General features: G+C 39.8%; 1 protein-coding gene across 1 annotated transcript in view; it reads left to right on the top strand.

The window, feature by feature from the left end:
• The window catches only part of lats2 (large tumor suppressor kinase 2), a 28,121-nt gene continuing 6,893 nt past the window's right edge, over window positions 1-21,228 (top strand). Inside the window, exons 1-3 of the mRNA XM_037790054.1 lie at window positions 1-232; window positions 9,048-9,734; window positions 20,988-21,120. Coding sequence (XP_037645982.1) covers window positions 9,369-9,734; window positions 20,988-21,120 — 499 coding nt within the window. The 5' untranslated portion in view covers window positions 1-232; window positions 9,048-9,368. The remainder of the gene's footprint in view (window positions 233-9,047; window positions 9,735-20,987; window positions 21,121-21,228) is intronic.

The following is a 21,228-nucleotide window of genomic DNA, read 5'->3' as shown; positions in this document are numbered from 1 at the left end:
ACAATGTAGCCAGAGTCCAACTTTGTGCTTCACTTCTTCACTTCTTCTCCTCTCTCTGTTGCTCCTCCTGCTGCTCCTCCTGCTGCTCCTCCTGCTGCTGCAGTCTGGGGAGAAAATGGAGGCTCATTTCATCACATCTACCAGCTTCCTCTGAGCTCTGAGGATCTTTATAGGAACTTTATATAAAGGATTTAATACATGGTTATTCCTGCTGCTTCTATCACATCACATGGTAAGAGGAGCTGCTTCTGGGAGGAGTGCTGCTGCTGGTTGGATCTGATTTACTCGACTTGTTGCTGAGGGGAAAAGTTCCTTCATGTTATAAAGTGATAATAGAACATGTTTTTTCTGTATAGGTTTATTATAAGAGGAATAGCTGAGTTGTTTGTGCATACAGTAGGAATGTTGTGGTGTTGCAGCTCCAGTCTGTTGGTTATAGTTGTTGAAGGCCACAGGATCATAAAAGCAGCAGTTTCCGACCGTTTTCATGTCCAGAGGCTGCAGGAAAACACTGTTAGACACCATTTTGTAACGGTTTTAAAGCTTTAGCACAACTCTTATACACAGAACAATCTGTTTTATACATTATCTACAGTTTATGCTGGAAGTTGCCATGTTTGTGCTGCATACCCCCCATTTCAGGGGCCCATGTTAGGGGATCTCTGAGTTATAGTAAAAAAAAAACATCCAGATATCTCTGTAGATTTTGATATCAGAACACATTTCAGTGTTTTAGTGGAGTTTTTTTTACATGCACAACATTTAAAAAAAACAGGCTGTAAAGAGTTATTAAATGAACCCTACATTAGTGGATTGTTTTGTAGATTTCACAGATGACACAATAGGTGAAATGTATCTTAGGTTGTTGGGTAAAAAGGGGAAACAGTGTTAAAAATGCTCAGGATATATGCTCTATTTTACTCTTATTCCAAGCTTAAAGACCTGCATAGTTTGGCACTGATGCAACCATGTGTTTCATTCAGGTGTGCTACTACTACAACTACTACTACTACACTCACACTTTCTGTTTCACACACTTAAACACAGAATAGTCTGTTTTTATACATTATCTCCTTAAAGTTATTGCAGTTTATGCTGGAAGTTGCCATGTTTGTGCTGCATACCCCCATTTCAGGGGCCCAAACTCCATGTTAGGGACCTCCGAGTTATAGTCAAAAACATCCAGCTATCTATATTGAACACTCTGCATTCATTTCAGTGTTTTAGTGGAGTTTCTACATGCACAACACTAAAAAAACAGGCTGTAAAGACACATAAATATCTCTGAATTAGTGGATTATTTTGTATATTTCACAGATGCCACAATGGGTGAAATAGTACCTGAGTTTGTTAGATAAAAGGGGAAAAAGTGTTAAAAATGTATGCTCTATTTTACTCTTATTCCAAGCCTAAAGACCTGCATAGTTTGGCACTGATGCAACCATGTGTTTCATTCAGGTGTGCTACTACTACAACTACTACTACTACTACACTCACACTTTCTGTTTCACACACTTCTACTACATCGGATTGGCAGTACTGCATTTTTTTATCAGTTCAGGTGTTTGGTTTGTTCTCACCTGACAGCAGGAAAAGACAGATTTCAACAAACAATTAGGCCTATTACTATTATTGTTGTTATTATTATTATTATTATTATTATTATTATACTGAGGCTGTTGTCAGGTATGAGGCCACAGCTGGGTTTCATTGTGTCAGGCGGTGCGGAGGCATCTGTCAGGGAAGAACCACAGCAGGGAGGACTGTAGTGGGAAATCACCACTGGACTACACACACACACACACACACACACACACACACACAGATGTTGGCAGATCTTGGCTGTGGCCATTTAAACTGGTGTGGTGAAAACAACAAACAGGGTGGCAAAATAGCAAAGATGCTTTGTGAAATCTGGGATGAGACGGCCGCTGTGTGTCCACTAGATATAAACTCACACCGTAGTAGACTGTAGAAGAAGAAGAAGACAGGTAGAGTGTCTGTGGCGTCACCTGTACATCTCATAGGGGATGTTTTGAATGCTGAAGTTGCATATTCACACATAAAATATATTAAAATCATCTGTCCAGGAAGGGAAACACACCACTTTAGCGTTCTGTTGTTCACTGACAGGCTAATCTTTCTGTTTCTCATACAGACCTTTTAACTGTAGTAAGTTTCCCTCTACTGTTTAGAATAGAATAGAATAGAAAGCTTTATTGTCATCGTATTAAATACAGCGAGATTCACAGTTGCCACTCCTGGTCAGTGCTTTAAAACAAGACTAAACGAGGCAGGTGAAACATATAACAGATAAAACACACACACATAGTTATAAAGCAAATAAAACAGGAATAAAACAGGTAAAGTAGATGTAATAAATAAATATAAACAGAGGTATTACACTTGAGGAATAAAATAGGTAAAGTAGATGTAATGTAAACAGAGGTAATTGCACTTGTAAAATAGGTAGGGTAGATGTAATAAATAAAATGTAAACAAAGGTAGTTGCACTTGAGGTATATATATATATATATATATATATATATATTGCATCAAAGGATATAGGGAGTTTAGGAAGTTGTGTCTTTATCGCTCCTTAATTTCATCAAATCTCTTAAACAGGTTAGATATTATCTGATAAAGTCTGACAGCCGTTGGGAACATTACCAAACATTACTAAGATACCAGAACATATGTCTTCTAGGGCTGCACAATTATTCAAAATTATATCGATGTCGCAATATGGCTGAGGTGAGGAGGAAATCGCAATATTTGTTAAAGATCCCGTATTGTAAAAAGTGAGATTTTCATGTCTTTTTATATTATAAAGCAGGTTTAAGTGCTTTATAAATACTGTCAAAACGCTCAGTATACAAAGAAACACACACAGCCCGTATTCAGAAATTGTGGGTTTGAAACAAGCCGTTAAGATTTCTGTCCATTTGTGATGTCACAAATATACAATATTTAGACCATTACCCGGTTTTAAACATAAACATTCTAAATGTGTCCCAGTTTATTTCCTGTTGCAGTTGATGTGAATAACATCAGCTGACAGGAAGTAAACATGGACCCAAACTGTTGCCTAGCAACTCAATTCTGTTGAAATGCACTAAAACGGAGCGTTTCAGACAGAGGGTGAATACAGGTATATTCAGACAGACGGTATGAAGAAAATAAAGTTTTGTTTTTTTAACATTACAGCATGAAAACATGTTCTAGTAGAAACACAAAATACAAGTATGAACCTGAAAATGAGCACGATATGGGACCTTTAACTAAGTTTAATTAACTATCAATTCACCATTTATAAATTGTTATTATAAACCTATAAACTTATGTTATTGTTAACTTTTAAAGCAGCAGTAGGCGAGATTTTTTTTATAAAACGATCGCTATATCGTGACAGTAGTACATGAAACAGGTAACCAGAAAAAAATCATGTGTCCTCCGGTGTCCTCCACTGCTCCTAGCGGCATCTGCAAGATTTCACAGACCGGAGGAAAACAAGCAGTAAGAGCTGATCTGAGGTCTGCTGTCCAGCTGCCGTCTATGAGAGCCGGCTGTCAATCACTCTGAACTCCGACCAAAGAGTCAAACTAGGCAGCGCTGATCAAATATTAATCAATATTCTGTTACATTAATGCCTATTTCTCTCCTCACATGTTTTCAGAATCATCTTGTAGTGTACGTTTTAGCTGTAAAATGAGAAAGTTTGTGACGCGGCCGCCATTGTGAAATCTGGTGAAGGAACGCAAAATTATTTTACAAAAATCTAGCCTAGATTTAAAGACTCGGCATCAGACTAAACGACACTTTACGATGGATTTGTATTCAGTTTTATTCATTTTTATTCTGTTTTTGTAGCGTGAAGTGTGCATAATTTTGCGAAACTGAATGTTTCTGCCTGTTTTCAGGTTGCGTGTGGTCCAATGTAGAGTCAGAGGTTAAGTTTAGCGTTGAGTCAGAGTAGAGATAAGTCTAAGGTATGTATTGTTGAAGGTTAGGGGTTACGTATGGAAGTATGTTGTGTGTTTGTTGATGTACGTATATGAGTCGTGGTTTTCAGCACATATTTTTCTCTGGTAAATGTTAAAGGTTGGACCTCCTATCTGCAGACATAGATCATCCTTATATCTTGTGTTTTTTTTTGGTTTATTTTGGTCAGCACAGACTGTCCCAGACTGTCCCAGACTGTCCCATGATTCAACAGTGGTATGAGTTGACTTGTAGTTACTTGTGGAATGGAATGCTCATTGGTTGGACATGGCGCCTAAAGCATCACAGGAATGGAGGCGAGAGATCCCAGAGATGGGGCAACATTTATGCAGCTTGGCACCGTGGTCCCCGCCCTCCCCCCCACCAACCCAACACCACCCACCAATATAAAAAAACAACATGTTTTTGTCTATACAAAGTTTTATCTGTACAAACAGTGAGGGCTGTGTCCTTCTTAGAAATGGCCCAAAGGGACAGAGTCTGGCAGGGAGGAGGCGGCGGGGGGGTGTTAGTAGTTCAAGGGCTTCTTATGTTTGGCTACTTTGGTGTGAACGCTGTTATCTAACGCTGGGCGATATGGTTGAGATTAATAAGAATCTATCTACACCAGAATATTCCACTGTTTGCCATTACATACACGACCAAAACCTTCACATGTGGTATTTTCCCTCGCTGTAAACTCACATTTGAAAGTCTTTCTTTGAATGGCGTCCTCAGTGTTCAAATCCTCATAGCAGAATGGTCAGAGCGGCGGCCATTCTTATGTGTACCGTTGCCATTGTAACCGTTGTAGCGGGCTGACCTCCGTAAAACAACAGCGTTGGCGTCTGGTGTGTGCGTGTAGTCCCGCCATGCCGGCTGTCCTTTAGTAAGAAAGAAAGTATGATTTGGCCTTAATAGATGTCGACTCGGCTCTGTGATGTGTGTGGTTGTCTCTGTCACAACTAACAACAGCTGCCATTTTCTTTTGTACTAGTCAAGTTCTACTCCAAGGTTGTGTCCAAAATTCCACACTAACATGCTATTTAGTACGCTAAAACAGTAGGTGAGATATTTTAGTATGTATGAAACCAGCAAATTGACGGCTCTGTAACATCCATAACGCTTCTTCCGCTTAACTATAAGTATAAGATTTCACTTTGTTAGGCGTAACATATACTTTATTTTAAATTAATTCAGAATTTGATTCTCACAAATCATCGTTTTGGTCACATGAGGTTAGCACGGGTTACCATGGTTACGCGTCTCCAACCGGCAAGGAGGCTCTTCGGGAAGTGTATGTTGAACAATGGTACACATATTGGGTATGTAGTGCATAGTATGCAAATTTCGGATGAAACCATATCTATGGTTGTGACCCATCAATTTAAAGTTGTTTAACTTAAGTTGTCAGAGAAATGTTGTTTTTATGTCAGTGTGGCGTGTGGTGGATAGCTCTAAATACTACAACTACTACTGCTGTCGCCATTTTGCTCTGAAGAAGAGCAAAGTCAGAGGTGTGAATCAGAGTTGTAGTAAATTTAAAACACTTTATTGTTGCAGTTCTATTGTTGTCAACCAAAATAGACTCAAAAACAAACAAAAGTGAACTGATTTAAACCACGGAATGTTCCCGTAGATTTAGGTTGCCGTTAGCAACATTGAACTACTTTTAGTTCCGGAACCCTCTAAGAACTCCTCCCACTTTGGAACTCTACACCATGGCAACATGAAATACTTGTTTCTGATTGGTTATCAGAATTCCGTGCTGGTAAATGGGCACGGTGTGAGCATAAAAAGGTGTCCTGATGTATGAAATAACAGATGTGATGGAGGAAATGCCTTCAGCCTTTCGCCCATCAATTATTTTCATGTGTCAGCATAATTGTGGCCCAAATACATTCTTTTACTAATCTACCTGACAATCAGACCTTTAGAAACACAGCCAGATCAATTAAAGGTTGATTGCTTAACAATAATAGTTTGAATAGCAGACAAGGTTTATAAAACCACAGCAGTGCTGAAACCTGACAAGATGTGATTGTGTTTGGTAGTTCCTCCATGTAGGTAACAAACCAGATCAGTATCTGGAGACCAGACATCCGGAAACCTTCCTCTGGCTGAGGAACAGATTTAAAGCTTGGGAGCCGCTCACTCAGTTTCAGGTCTTCTGTTAAGAGGTGTTGCTTGGCTAGGAACGTGACACTTTATTTTAGTGGATCCCAAAACTAAAGAAATAAATAAATGGTGAAAAGTGAAAATCTTTCCTCCCACATAATCACCTGGGATGTTCCCCCAGGTTTGGTCACTCGCGTTCAAGATAATGAACTTAGAAATGCAAACATTACGTAATCTCTATTTTGTCATACTGTATAAACTGTTACTTCAGGGCAAGTCACATATAGTGACAAGGGTCAGATAGATATATTTAGTATGATTTTGTCCTTTTTAGAAGATCAGATATGGACTAACATCGTCACATCCTCCACTTTTTTGCAGGTTTGACGTACTGCCACTTTTATAACTTTATTCTCATAATACTACGACTTTTTTTCTCGGAAACCTAGGATATTATTCTCATAATGTTATAACTTTATTGTCGAAATCTCTGATTTATTTTTTTTCCTCGATGTGGCCCTATTACTCCGTCGTACCGTCGTACCATAGACCTACAACAATGATGAATAAAAATAAAAATGTAAACAAAGAACAGTTATTCAATTCCATTTTTAAAACTCCACAGGGAGCCACTGGAGAGGAGCTAAAGATCTGACCCCTGGGATAGTGTTAAAAAAGTTAACAAAAATCTCAATACATATCGAATCGACACCCAAGTACCGTGATGGTATGGAATCAGGAGATAGGTGAACCGTCCCAGTCTGACTTCTCTCTATTTAATGCAGCAGAAACCTTCTGAACACCTCACATCTCATTGTGTCAGCCAGGATGTTTTAACATAACGGTCCTCACGTGAGGCTCCTGACAGGAACATGTGCATTTAACTCTCCCCACGTCATCCCGTCGGCCCCCGGAGGAGTAACGCCGCTGTGGCAGAATGCGGCGTGCGTTCCTCCAGATAAGACTGTTAAATGTCTGCTCACTGGGGAGCATCAGAGGCAGCGAGGCTGACGCAGGCAGGGAGGGAGGGCCGCTGGCTTGTTTTGACCCCCACGTCGGAGCTCTGCGCTCTCACAAGGGTGTTTACCGATGACCACGGAGCACAAGTATGCAGTGACAGGGGCCGACTTGTGCAACCGCTGCTATGCATCGATGGGGTGCAGATGGGGGGGGGCAGGTGGTGTTTTATGACCCCTAGCATTCCTGATTTATACATTAGGTATGCACCAGTAGGCCTGCTGCTTCACAACTCCAGGTTTCACCAGTCTCAAACTGGTCCCACCATGTGATGTTTGTCACATTCTGGAACCAGGACTGAAAATCAAGTCATTATGTTTTGAGTTTTTGACCTGAATAGAGCTTGTTTTAAATACCAGATAACATGTGATGCGCTTCCACAGAAGAAATGTATGAAACCTTGTAGGGAGGGATGTTTTTTTTGTACATTCATTCTTTTAATTAATCAAACCTTTAATACTTGTTGGCAGGACGTTTAAAGACAGTGAACTTCTGCTCAAAATCTTAACGATATGTGATGTTTACGTAAAATGTAAACCCTGTTGCACATGTTATATGGGTGTTGTTAATTAATCAACATGTACGATGCGTTGAAAGTAGTAATTTAGGCTTTGAGTTGCCAACATATTTAAAGGGCGGGTCCATTGTTTTTGTGTTTTTTTAGGTTTTTATATCGTGCTGTAGCTTCCCAGTGGTGTTCCTGATGTATTCAAATCCAAACATTCAAATTTTGGTCAAAGTGTTTATGTTTTAGCACCAAAATTGATCCATAAATGTGCAAATATCATTCCATGTGTACAAATAGATGCACAAATGCGTATATATAACATTACTTATAAACCTATAACATTTTTATATGGAATTATAATACATTATAATACATTATAATACATTATAATACGTGATTAGAGAGTAAGTTGTGCGTATTTGCAAATCGCCCTGTATTTTTGTGGATGTGACTTTACACAACGCAAATACAAAAATACATGTTTGTGGATAGTGAAATATTTGTGGATCATGGTACACATCTGTGGATTACTATCTATTAAAGTCCAATAAAATCTTCCATACGCTTCAAGTTTGGAGAAACAGACAGGAGTACTGTACCTAAACCTGAACCAACCCTTATCCATAACTAACCACGGAAGGGGGCGCTATCATTTAAACAGGAAGGAAACACTATTTGACGGGGGAACAGACTTTGACATAACACCGGCACGGAAGTTAAGCAATGTACTGCTGTGGACACTACGTTAGTTTGGATCAGAAAGTCACACAATAACATAAACAAACTAACCGACAGAGGCAGCGGTAGACCAGAAACTCCTGTATTTTGAAGGTAGAATTTATGTTTTTGTGAATGGAGTCTGGTGGCTTTGACGAGAGTGATATAACGGATTCAGTTCCCTGTGAGAAAGGGCTGTTTCATGGCGAGGTAAAGCGTTGAAAATATTCTCAATATAGTGTACTCTTTTTTTTGTTGTTGTCTAAAAAACATTTAAAATAAGCCGCTTTACCTTGCCGTCAGACAGCTCTTTCTGACGGGGAACTTAAGCCGTTATATCGCTCTCTTCAAAGCCACCAGACTCCATTCACAAAAACAGGCATTTTACCTCGCAGCACACGAGTAAACATACAACCCCACTTAAAAAAATCCAAACTAACCCTTTCAGTTTGACTCAGCTAGAGTTAGCGTTCACATTATTCATAACTGTATTGATTAGCCTACTGTGGTAACCTACATCACTGTTTTTTGCTAACGGCGCCTTTACCTTCTATTACAGCAGAATGTGTGTTGTTTTTTAAACTTTTAGTGTCCTTTCTGGTTCACTTCTACACATTTGGTCTTTCTAATTAAAAGCACAACTTTCCGAAGAACGCCATGCATGACCATAGTCCTCCATGCTCTAACTCCATCCCTTCCTCCGCAGGCGAAGATTGGCGGCATCATGGTTTGGCTCCGCGGTGCCCTCGTGACCGGCTGCATCTCCTGGAACAAGCTGGAACCTGAGCCTTGAAAGCCACAGCATGGACCGCCTGTAGTTCCACACACCTCACCTCCATCCAGCCCGCCAGCATCAGCAGGAAGCAGAAACACAACGAGAGACACAAACAAACAGGGGACACCGAGGAGGACTCCCAGATCTGCCCTCCAGGAGACTATTTAGTATTTAGGTCAGCCGTAGCGGCGGGAGTGCCAGTTTGTGTGTGTTTCCCTCGTAGAGTAGGTGCCTGCCCTGGGCACTGAGGCCATGAGGCCCAAGACTTTCCCAGCAGCCCCGTACGTGGGCAACACTCGCCAGAGGCTCCAGGAGATCAAGGAGGGTCTGAAGCAGCCGGCCAAGCTGGTGAGCCAGGCGCTGCACGGGGGCGGCTCCCGGACCGACGGCGGCAGAGGGGCCGACTGCAAGAGCGGGAAAGACACAGCCAGCCGGCAGCAGCAGCTCCGACCCCCGCAGAAGTTCAACAACTACCAGAATGCCTTGCGGGAAATCCGCAAGTCCCTCATGCCCTTCGCCAACGAGTCGGGCCCGTCCTCCGGGTCGGGACACCCAGCGGGCGCCGGAGAGGTCAACCGGCAGATGCTGCAGGAGCTGGTCAACGCCGGCTGTGACCAGGTGAGCCAGAGAGAGGGGAAGAGAGTGTGTGTGAGCATGTGTGTGTGTGTGTATGGAGGACGGAACCTGCCAAAATAAAAAAATAAATAAATAAATGACTCGATAAAAAAAAAAAAATATGTCATCAAATGCAGCAAAAATATTATTAAAAATAAATGTAGCCATTAATTAATTGATAAAATGTTACATGAATTAATATTTATTTTTTAATTTGCTTCTTTATTTATTTATCTTTGTATTAATTTATTTACTCTTCTGTTTAATTTTCCCTTTTATTTATTTCTGTATTTATTTTGTATTAATTTATTTTATTTTATTGAGAGCCCCCTCATTTGCATAATGAGGCAGAAAATGCAAATATAAAAAGAAACTTGTAAAGAAAAGAATACATAAATAAATAAGTTTGGGGAAATAAATAAGGGGTGAAATGCAAAGGGAAATGATGCATAAATAAATAAAAGCATAAATAGAAAAAATAGATACATGCATTTATAAATAAATAAAAAATAAATGCAAAAATAAAAAAAATTAAAATAAATAATAATAGAACAGAAAAGTAAATAAATAAGGGAATTTATATAAAGATAAATAAAAACAAATATCAATTTATGTTACATTTTATCAATTCATTTTTAATATTATTTTTGCAACAATTAATAACATTTATTTATTTATTTATTTATTTATTTTGGCGAGGTTCCATCCTCCATGGGTTTGTGTCTTTACAGTCTCTTGTAGGGATGATATGGTTCTGTTCTGGGCACGAGGATGTGCTTCGAATGCTGCACTTTTCTTAAACTGTTTATACCAAACTAACCATCCCTTTAATATCTGTAGTTGTATTAGGATCTTTCTATGGAGGACGGAACCTGCCAAAATAAAAAATAAATAAATATGTCGTTAAATGCAGCAAAAATAATATTAAAAATAAATGTAGCCATTAATGATCTTAATCTTTTAATGAAATTAGTCCAGAGCGCCGTTCGCTCTTATATGCAATACAATACAAGTCTCCCTTGCCAATTGTGCAGCGCTGCGGTTACGTAACGCCGGCCTGAGCGTTGAAATGTTGAAATATCAGGTGGATTTCCCAACTGGGAAACTGTTTGGCGTTCACTCCCTCTGTCCCGCTGAAGGAATGCGAGAGCGCCATCAAACGTCTCTGGAGAAAGGCGAGGAGCGAGGAGGGAGAGAGTTTCCACGGGAAGTAGCGAGGGCCTCCGTTAACACTCAGACATCACTGAGTGGAGGCGTCATGTGGATGCTGTTAATCAGGGGTCACTTCTCTGGAGGTGAAGCAGAGTTGATGTCAAAACATCACACCACAACATTATATCGTCAAAAATATAGAATATTTATAGTTTCACTTAGGTTTTGAAATTTCTTTTATTTGTGAAATGTCTTTGATGCATGTCCAAAAAAATCAGATTTGATGCTGTTAAACACAGAGTATGCAAGTGGACTATTACAATTCATTGCACCTGTTCAGGATTAGAGAATTCATCATGTTGGTCCGTGTCGTTGGAGCTGAAACTAAACGCACTTTCAATCCAACAATAGCAACAACAACACAACGAGGGTCGCGTTAATGTGGGTCTGTTGCTACCGGGGTTGGGAGGGGTACTTTAAAGATTGTATTCCAATACAAACACTAATTACCGGTTAAATATGTAGTCAGTAACCTAATCCAAGTGTCACAATAATAAAGTAATGTAACTGGATTACTTTCTGTTACTTTTGGATTACCTGAATACCAAATATTCAAATAAAGACGAGAGAAAAGAAACATGCTGAAATTTCAGCATTATTTTATTTGTAAAGCAGAAAAGGGGAAAAACATCACTGAGTTTTTTTCTCGTAAATTTACGACTTTAATCTCAAAGAATATCCACATTTTTTCTTGTAAATTTGCCACTTTATTCTCATCAAATATCCATTTTTTTCTCTTAAAGTTGTGAACTTTTTCTCGTAAATGTGTCACTTTAATCCTAGAGAATATCAGTTTTTTTCTCGTACATTTGTGAGTTTTTTCTCGTAAATTTATGACTTAAATCTGGAAAATTCTGCGTTTTTTTGTCTCAATATTACCCCCATCCCCTGGCTACAAATTGTTATTTTTTAAACCTACAATGGCCTTAATACGTTGATGTAGGAAGTTGATATTTGATGGTATTTTCGTTTTAAAATCGTAATATTTTTTCCTGTCTTTCAAATGAACTTATCCTTTATTGACCCTGAAGACATTAAAGTTTACAGAGTTGCATGTTTTATTAGGAAACAAGCTTTCAAAGGTCTGTTGTTGGCATGGCTTGTATGTTTGGTGTCTCACAACCATCAGTATTGAATATCACTATCTGTTTTTGATCTGAAAATGCAGAAATATAGTGAATAAACTGGCTTGGTTTGTCTGGAGAGCATTTAAACGTTATTTTAGACGGTGCATTTCAAACATCTGTCGGAGATAACAGAAGAAACTGTGAATACCTCGTAGGCTCCGACGGCAGCCATTTCCTCGGCTTCGATGCCGGCCGGTTGACCTCCATTGCTTCCACCATTTGTGAATGGACCAGAGCGGCGCTGGCAGAGTCAATACAAACAGGAAGTGAACATTCAATGGCAGCAGGGTGGAACAGTTCCTCCTCCTGCTACAGTCCAGTCGCCACCCAACATGTCGCCTCTCCTCCTCCTCCTCTGTCTCTGCTCCGTCAGACTCTTTGTCTCCGTCCATATACGTTTCTTTCTTTCTTGCACATTTTGATTAATTGTACCAATATATGAAATTGATTATATCCAGATAAACCCCTTGAGATGAAGCGACATACTTTTTTTTCAGAACAAGGTGGATTTTTCTGATCTTTCGCACCATAAATAACGGCATCAACCAATCACGTTGTGCTGAACGGGTTAAGTTGCGTCTACATTTATAAAACAACACAGAGGCTCCGTGGTCCGAACCAAGACGGCAAACTTTGATTGTTCTAATATTTGTGTGTCATTAATAACACGTTAGTACCGTTGCTCTGGGACGGCTTTCAGCTCCTCTGACATACAGCCTCCATTTTTAGACCACCGCGCTGTATTTTGTTTCTTTTTCAAGCATATTCCAGAGCGTCGCAGTTCAGTCTTACTTAACAAAAATAAACCCACTGTTTATCCACGTTTTTTTCTTGTAATTTTTTTTTTTTTTCTGGTATATTTACGACTTTAATCTCTGAAAATATCCAAGTTTTTTTCTCGTAAATATACAACTTCATTCTGAGAGAATATCCCAAGTTTTCTTTTTGTAAATTTGTGATTTTTTTTCTTGCAAATTTATGACATTAATCCCAGAGAATATCCAAGTTCTTTTTCTTGTAAATTTTAAATTGTTTTCTCGTAAATTTGCCACTTAAATCTCCGAGAATATCCAAGTTTTTTCTCGTAAATTTACAAATTTAATCTCAGAAAATATCCAAGTTTTTTTCTCTTAAATTTGCCACTTTAATCTCCAAGAGTATCTGAGTTTTTCTCTCGTAAATATTTGTGTGTTGACCTGGACGTCTTTAAGCTGTATTTTTCTTATTCAGTCATATTCCAGAGCCATCATGGCCACCTAAGATCAGCTGCTGTGTCCTTGAACACCCCTCACATAATTTCTCCTTCGCCTCTTCTATAAGCAACCCTATTTGTTCTGCTCAACTCTTATCAGCTAACCTCGTCTTCCTCCTCCTCCTCCTCCTCCTCTTTGTCTTTCCCGTCTTCTCCAGCTGCAAATTACAGAGCAATGTGGCTCGTTACATAATCACTTTTCTTTTTTTCTTTTTTTTAAAGGGAGGAAATGTTTTGGAGGGGGAGCGAGGGTGTGGGGGGGGGGGCGGCATGCCACGCATCGAGATGACGGAAAAAGAAAGGAAATGAAGGGAAGGGAAGGAGGGGTGCGTTCAGCCGCTTTCCTTCCCTGAACTTCCCGGCTGTCCTCACAGGCCTTCTACTGTACGAGCAGGAATCCGGTGCACGCTAAGCATATTAAAGCCTTCGCCGTGTGAGCAAGCAAACACTGCTGCGTTTATGTAACGAGCAGGCCAACAGGACGTGACTTGGAAGCAGTGTATGCATTAGTTTGTATGTCGGGGTACGTGGCTTTCCTCGGCTCACACTGTAATAAGTTTTTAGGCGTAACCTCGTTTAAGCATGGCTGCACACTTGGAGATTTCTTTTGCTGCCATGGATGAGGAAGAGGAGGGGAGGAAGACAGGTTTTATGGCGCTCTGTGTGGAAATGATGCATGGACGCCGTCCCCTCTCGGCATGTCCATCCATCTGCTCCCGAACGTCCTCCATATGGATTTGATTTTCTCGTGCTGGAGTTTCAGAATTGGGTCAGAGAGACAACGAAATATCAGAAAGCGGAGTGTGTTTGTGTGTAGAGTTTGTAGGCTGGTGATTATGCGTTTGGGATAACTCGGCGGCTTGCGGCCCACAACCATTATGACAAGGGTACAAATGTGGCCTGGATATTTTCAACAGAGAGAGATAGAGAAAGGGAGGGAGAGAGGGAGAGAGGGAATGGGAGAGAGAGAGAGAGAGAGAGAGGGAGAGAGAGAGAGAGAGAGAGAAAGGGAGAGAGAGACTGAGAGAGAGAGAGGGAGAGAGAGAGAGAGAGAGAGAGAGAGAGAGAGATGGGAGAATCCAGAATGCAAATAGCTTGAATTCCTGCTTCCTGGGCCGAGGAATGTGAGCGAGGAACATCTGTCGCCATGACAGCCGGGGTCACCAGGCCCGCCTCCGCCCAACACACACGCACACACGCACGCACGCACGCACGCACGCACGCACGCACGCACGCACGCACGCACAGCACGCACGCACACACGCACACACGCACGCACGCACGCACACACACACACACACAATCCAAGAAAGGAAGCGACGAACAATAAACAACAATTTCTCTCGGTTTAATAGAACTAAAACTGTTTAATGTTTAAACCAAATATTTTATACTTTATCACAAATACTGTTTTCCTATTCTGTAATACAAAAAATAAAATGAGGGGGGAAAAGAGATCATGTCAGCAGAGCAGGGACTCACAATTAACAATCAAAATTAGGGCTGTCAATCGATAAAATATTATTATGTTATATAATATATTTGGCGGTACGTACATTGGTGTTATTTTGGTGTTTACTACTGTTGCCAGGCAACCTACTTTCCTTTCCGGTAACACTCTTTGACATCTTGCTTACCCACAGAATATTTGGTTTGTACGCCTCCCGTTGTTTCGGAGCATATTGCAACGAACAATGCGCTGAGCATCAACGCATCTGTGCATGCTTGTAGTGCCCGCGCCCTCTTCGGAGGTCACGGTGTCTCGCACGAGTATAAACAAAGCTTCAGTGTATTTGGCAACCCATTTTAGCATTTTTATTTTTTTTATCCGTCTGAGAGAACGTCAGCTTCTGCGATTGATTAACTAGAGGACTAGTAGGAGCAGAACAGAACAGATGAAGAACTCCAGCTTTGCTAACTCAGCTGTCTGGGCTGGAGGGACCAGTGCCGGAGCCGTGGTACTAGGATGCGGTGGCCCGTCTTTTCACAGTTCCAACAATCACCAACTCTGGTTTGACAGTTAGAAAGAGAGACTGAATACAGTAACAGATATATAAAAAGAGAAGTAACCACCATAACATTTTCACTACTAATTACTAATGCTGCTTCTGCTACTGGCAGTGGGAAAGGACTCTATCGCCTATTTTTAGCGGGTATTCCCGTGTTTAAAAAACCTGCATATACGTGTGTATTTTGGTGTGAATAGGGGTGTAAGTATGTAATCGTAACGTGCCTCATTAGACTCTGACTTAGAACGTTTGAATCATCATTTCCTTTTAGCTCGATGCTGTTCTATCTAGTAAAGGCAGAAATGCCGAAAAGTGCTTACTATAGTATTACTTGGGTAATACTGTATTTAATTATCGTCGTGACATTAAAGCAAATTAGAATTTATTTAAAAAGCGTGAGAATCAGCTGAGTAAAGACGAGGTAGAAAGACTGAGACTGAGCGAGAGAAGGACATGCTGTGACATTACTGGGCGGCTCTGGCAGCCAGCTCTCTCTCTACTGGCTACACAGGAATGCAACACACACACACCCACACACACACACACACACACACACACACACGTTCACACAGGAAACTGAGTATAAACAGTGGTGTGTGTGTGTGTGTGTGTGTGTGTGTGTGGATGGTCAGTTTCAGGGACATGGTTATATATATGTGTGTGTGTGTGTGTGTATGAACACGGATGCAATGGGAGGGGTTGAAAGCAGGCGTGTGCACGCTGAAGCATTTACACCTATATGGACGCACTGTGATGCACACACACACACACACACACACACACGTGAGAGAAGGCATAGAAAGTGCGCGGCCTTGGCATTTCCTGGCTTTGAGAGCTGACTGCCCACGGTTGCTGCCTGCGTGCTCCTACTTTTAAACCGTTTACGTTCTGATTTAGTTTCCTCCCAACAAATAAAGCTGGCCAGTGTGTCGGAGAAACCGCAGCCAGAAGAGAAACAAAATGGCTTCTTCTCCTCTCAGCTCTTCTGGCATTTCTGCCACTAAAATAGAATAGAAAAGACTTTATTATTGTCTACTTTTTGCATGTAAAAGGCAGACATTTGTCTTTGGTTTGCAAAGTCTGCTATTAAAAAGAGTACATTAAAACACATTTACATAAAAACACAAGTTGGGGGAAAAATCGATTCCCATATGTATCGCAATTTCCTTTAAGATATTGAAATCGATTTTTTAATGCCAGGATCGATATATTTGCTTCATCTGAGTCTATGCGGAGGTGAAAGGAAGTTATTGCTTTTATTGTGGTAGTCTGAGTAACGTGACGTCATATCCGTTCCGTATCCGTCAACCAAAACAAACCTCAGAGAGTCTAAAACGTTGGAGGGTCAGCGTGGATACGACCTGCACCCTCCCATGTTAAATCCAGCGTGGTAAACACTACACATCCAGTAAAGGATGGAAACACTTTGGGTTTTGCAGGAAAAGCCGAGCTACACATCACGGCTAAAGCTGCATGCTAACTCCGTCACGGACAGGAAATGTTATCGTATCGCGGTAACGTGGCGGTGGAGCCGGCCGTCACTCTCATCTCCGTGGTCAAACGGGCCGACGCTACGACTGTAGAGCACCCAGATACTGACATTTATGTTAAATGCATTGAAACGGCCCCGATGGAGCTGACCATGGATGGATAAAGAGAACGGAGCTGACGGGAGAGCTAGAGACCACCTTGGAGAAGTTAGAGGAAGTAGTAACTACGTCTGTTTTTCAAAATAAGGTGTTAACAAAGGGAACTGTGTATACAAAATACATCTATGAGAATAAGATTGATTGGATTATATTCACCAGAAGTATGAAACATTACATGTCCCTTATAAATTAAAAAGAAAATACCACTAATCTGTGAGGGAAATGTCTTTATTCTTTGATTTTTTGGTTGCTGGATAATAAATAATTCCTGACAATGACTGATATATTTGACTTCAGGACATCTCTGACTACATACATGCTGAAAATCAAACATTTTTACCGGATTAATTTAGATATTTTCCAACGTAAAAGTCCCTAGAAGTGTATGATTCAACTTTTTCCCATGGTCTAGTGTTAACAAAGTTAACAAAAATCACATAAATCTTAATATCTTATCGTAATACTTGTAGAATTTATGGTGAGGACTGAATCAAGGTTAAATAAGCAGGTATAAATTGCCGAGGTAGCAAGCTCAACAAGTAGCTGTCCTTACTGATTAAGATATTTCATATTTATTTCTGTTATTTAATTTAAAATTGTGTGGACAAAATATTAATAACACCTGTACAAAACTGAATATTTTAACCTTCATGAAGGAAGTGTTTATAGCAGGACTGTTGCATTAGTTTTAGCAAGGTGTACCTAATAAACTGGCAATGAGTGTAAATAATTTCAGTGCCGTCACAGTCCAGTAATAAGTTGCTCCAAATGTGCTAAAGGAAAGAATTGCACCAAAGAAAATGTGTTTTAGTTAAAAGCAGCTGAAGTTGTTGCATATTAAAGATCATCAGGAAGTTGCTAAATTCATTTTTATTTTTTTACCATTGTGTCTCTGACTCGAGGCTCTTCTCTCTGTGGCTGCTGAGTGATTTATAAACTCGCAGCAGCACTTTAAATATCGTCTAAAAGTGATCCTGAAGCCGTCGTAAAGATTTAAGAGTAGGAACAACGCGCTCAGTTCTCCTGGTTCTTGTTAGAAATCTGGCAGCAGCCTGGATGTGCTGCGGTTTAATGGTCTTTTTGGGAAGAGTCAGCGGAGAGGCCATCGCTATAGTCCATAAATAATAATGCATGTGTTATAATAGTGGCAGAGTACCAGTTTATTTTTACCTATCGTGCAAAACTACAGCTATAAATTGATATGGTGATTTGATGAGCAGCTTAAAAGAGACTAGTTTTAATGAGAATATAGTGATAAATATGCACATATGTACGTTTTTACATCTACAGCGCCCTCAGTTAGTCATAGTTTATCATTGTTGTGATGTATTTTAATGGGAAAAGCAAAGATTTAATGCATATGCATAATGTAAAAGGACTTTAGTGGCTCCGTGTGGCCAGCAGGGGTGCTCTGTGAGAGCGGCGGGGTCGAGGTCTGAGATGTCTTTGCAGTGAGGTCATCTGCCATTACGGGGGGGTTTCCTCATCGAGGTGTGGATCGCTCCGTCGGGGAGGAGAGGGGGAAGAGATCGTCTGTTGTGTTCATCTCTCACTCTGCTGTCCTGTTTGTTTACATGTTGATTATTGTGATACAGACAGGAAGTGGTTCATCAAAGAGATTTGATTTGCAGGTCAGATCAATTTAATGTATACATCTACTGTTCAACATGTACAGGACATCGGGTGGCGAAGAGATAAACAGACTGATGAAACAATATTTTGTTGTAGACGTACAGTTTCGAGGTACTTGTACTTGTGGTATTTCCATTTTGTGCTACTTTATACTTCTTCTACTTCTTGAGAGGCTAATATTGTACTTTTTACTCCACTACATTTATCTGACAGCTTTAGTTGCCTTGCAAATTCCGATTATTAAAACCAATTATAAATCAATTTTGATGTATTATTATTATAGATTAAGATCCGCAGCAGTGTATAAAGTAGAGCTGCAACAATTAATTAATCAGAATCAGAAATACTTTATTGATCCCCGGGGGGGCGGTACAGTTGCTCTTATATAGACATAAAGAAATGTAAGAAAAATAGAAATAAAGGTAACGTGTAAATTATGAACATAATATAAACACAATATATGTAAAGAAATATAAGTAATACAATTCAAAATGTATATTTTAGAAATATTAAATATGTACAAATATTTGTATTAAGACGTGCAATATAGAATCTAACCACAGCGCCATTAAGTAAATATAAAATGCTGATAAGTGAATCGATTAGTTGTCAACTATTAAATTAATCGCCAACTATTTTGATAATCGATTAAACTGAGTAATTTTTTAATTATTACTGATGCATCCACATTGATTAAAATGTATATATATTATATATATATTATATTTATATAATATATATATAATATATATTATATTTATATAATATATATATTATATATATTATATATTTTTATATGTATATTTTATATATATATATATTTTCTATATATATATATGTATATATATATATATACACAGGCTAAGATGGGACATTGACAGCTCGTCCGTGTACTCTGCTGTTTCACTACGATGACCTAGTTCTTGTACTGTTCTGGTGCTGCTAACAGACACTTTGTTAGAATTTAAGTCCATAAAATTGTCAGCTTGGCTTTTGTTTCCCCTTTTTTTATTATCTTGATATAAATCCCAACATTTCAAACTATAAATCAGAACCACAATCGTTTCTGTCTTTCCACAACCAAAGTATGTGTTGAGGCGTCTCGGAATAGATTTCACATTTGAGTCTAGAGCTGAAAATCTTTTTAAGATCTCCTTCTTTAAATGAAGAAGAACCAAAGGAATGATTGGCGTTGTTTAATAAAAGGCCGTAAGAGAGAGAGAGAGAGAGAGAGAGAGAGAGAGAGGAATGCTCTGCATGTTTCCTCCTTCACATTTTTGCCGCTGCGATTCCTCCGAGCATAAATTACACGGCAGCCGATGAATAGAAAATGCCAGAGTGGTTAACCGACATTTTTCACATAGGTGACCTACATAGCTCGGGGCTTTCACACTGACCCACCTGTTGGAGCCGCGGAGGATGAGCTCCCCCCTGTATGATTGAGGAGGGAGCCAAAGGGCCAAGTAATTAAATAAAATGGCATTTCACATGAAAGAATGAGGAGAATTCAATCAATCCGCTGCAGACGGAGAAGCTGTGGAAGCTGCTCGGCCGCTCAGTTAACTTTAAGAGCTACTTATACATAGTCAGTGTAGGTGACTTATTATTCAGCTAAAGAACTCAATATCAGTTTGTATATTATATTATTGAATATCAAACAGCCCTTTTCTGACGCGGTACTGAAGCCATTATCTGTATTCTCTTCAAAGCCACCAGACTCCTTTGGCAAAAACAGTTATATTACCTCTCAGAACACAGAGGTTGCTGGTCTACCGCTGCCTCGACCGGTTAGTTTGTTTGTGTTATTGTGTGATTTTGGTGTTTTAAAAGATAAGTTTGGATTCACCAAAATCACACAATAACACAAATAAACGTACCGATCAAGGCAGCAGTAGATCAGCAACTCCTGTGTTCTACAAGGTAAAATTACTGTTTTTGTAAATGGAGTCTGGTGGCTTTGAAGAGAGCATAGATAACGGCTTCAGTCATAATAAAAGTAATAAAAATAAGCAAATAAATAATTAGTAAATTAATAAGGATTACATTTAAACCCGTCCCTATTCCCATCCCCGTAATAAAAATAAGTAAATACATAAATGGTAAATTAATAATGATTACATTTAAACCCATCCCTATTCCCTCCCCCGTAATAAAAATAATAAAAATAGGTAAAATTAAAATTAAATTATGTATGTGTGTATTGATGGTAACAATAAAAAAACAGTTTAGGGCAACACTCTTATTGAATTTTACTATTCCCACTGCTCATCTAGAAAGGTGTACAAGGGCAAGCTGGTTAAATGAAATGAGGGTGTCAGAATAAGGTATAAATAAGTTTCTCAACGTCTCTTTTTGTTTGTTTGTGTGTTTCGCAGGAGATGGCGGTGCGGGCGCTGAAGCAGACAGGAAGTAGGAACATCGAAGCGGCCTTAGACTACATCAGCAAAATGGGTTACCTTGAGCCTCGCAACGAGCTCATCGTGCGCGTCATCAAGCAGACTTCACCAGGTATAAATACAACCTCCTCACTACGTATATATTTACTGTATGAGCTGATTGGTCTAGAGCAGGGGTCTGCAACCTGCGTCTCCGGAGCCTCATGCAGCTCTTCAGCTC

The sequence above is a fragment of the Sebastes umbrosus genome, chromosome 13 (assembly GCF_015220745.1).
Source record: "Sebastes umbrosus isolate fSebUmb1 chromosome 13, fSebUmb1.pri, whole genome shotgun sequence".
Classification (NCBI taxonomy): Eukaryota; Metazoa; Chordata; class Actinopteri; order Perciformes; family Sebastidae; genus Sebastes; species Sebastes umbrosus.
Note: the sequence above shows the minus strand (reverse complement) of the source record. Positions and strands in the feature narration are given on the sequence as shown.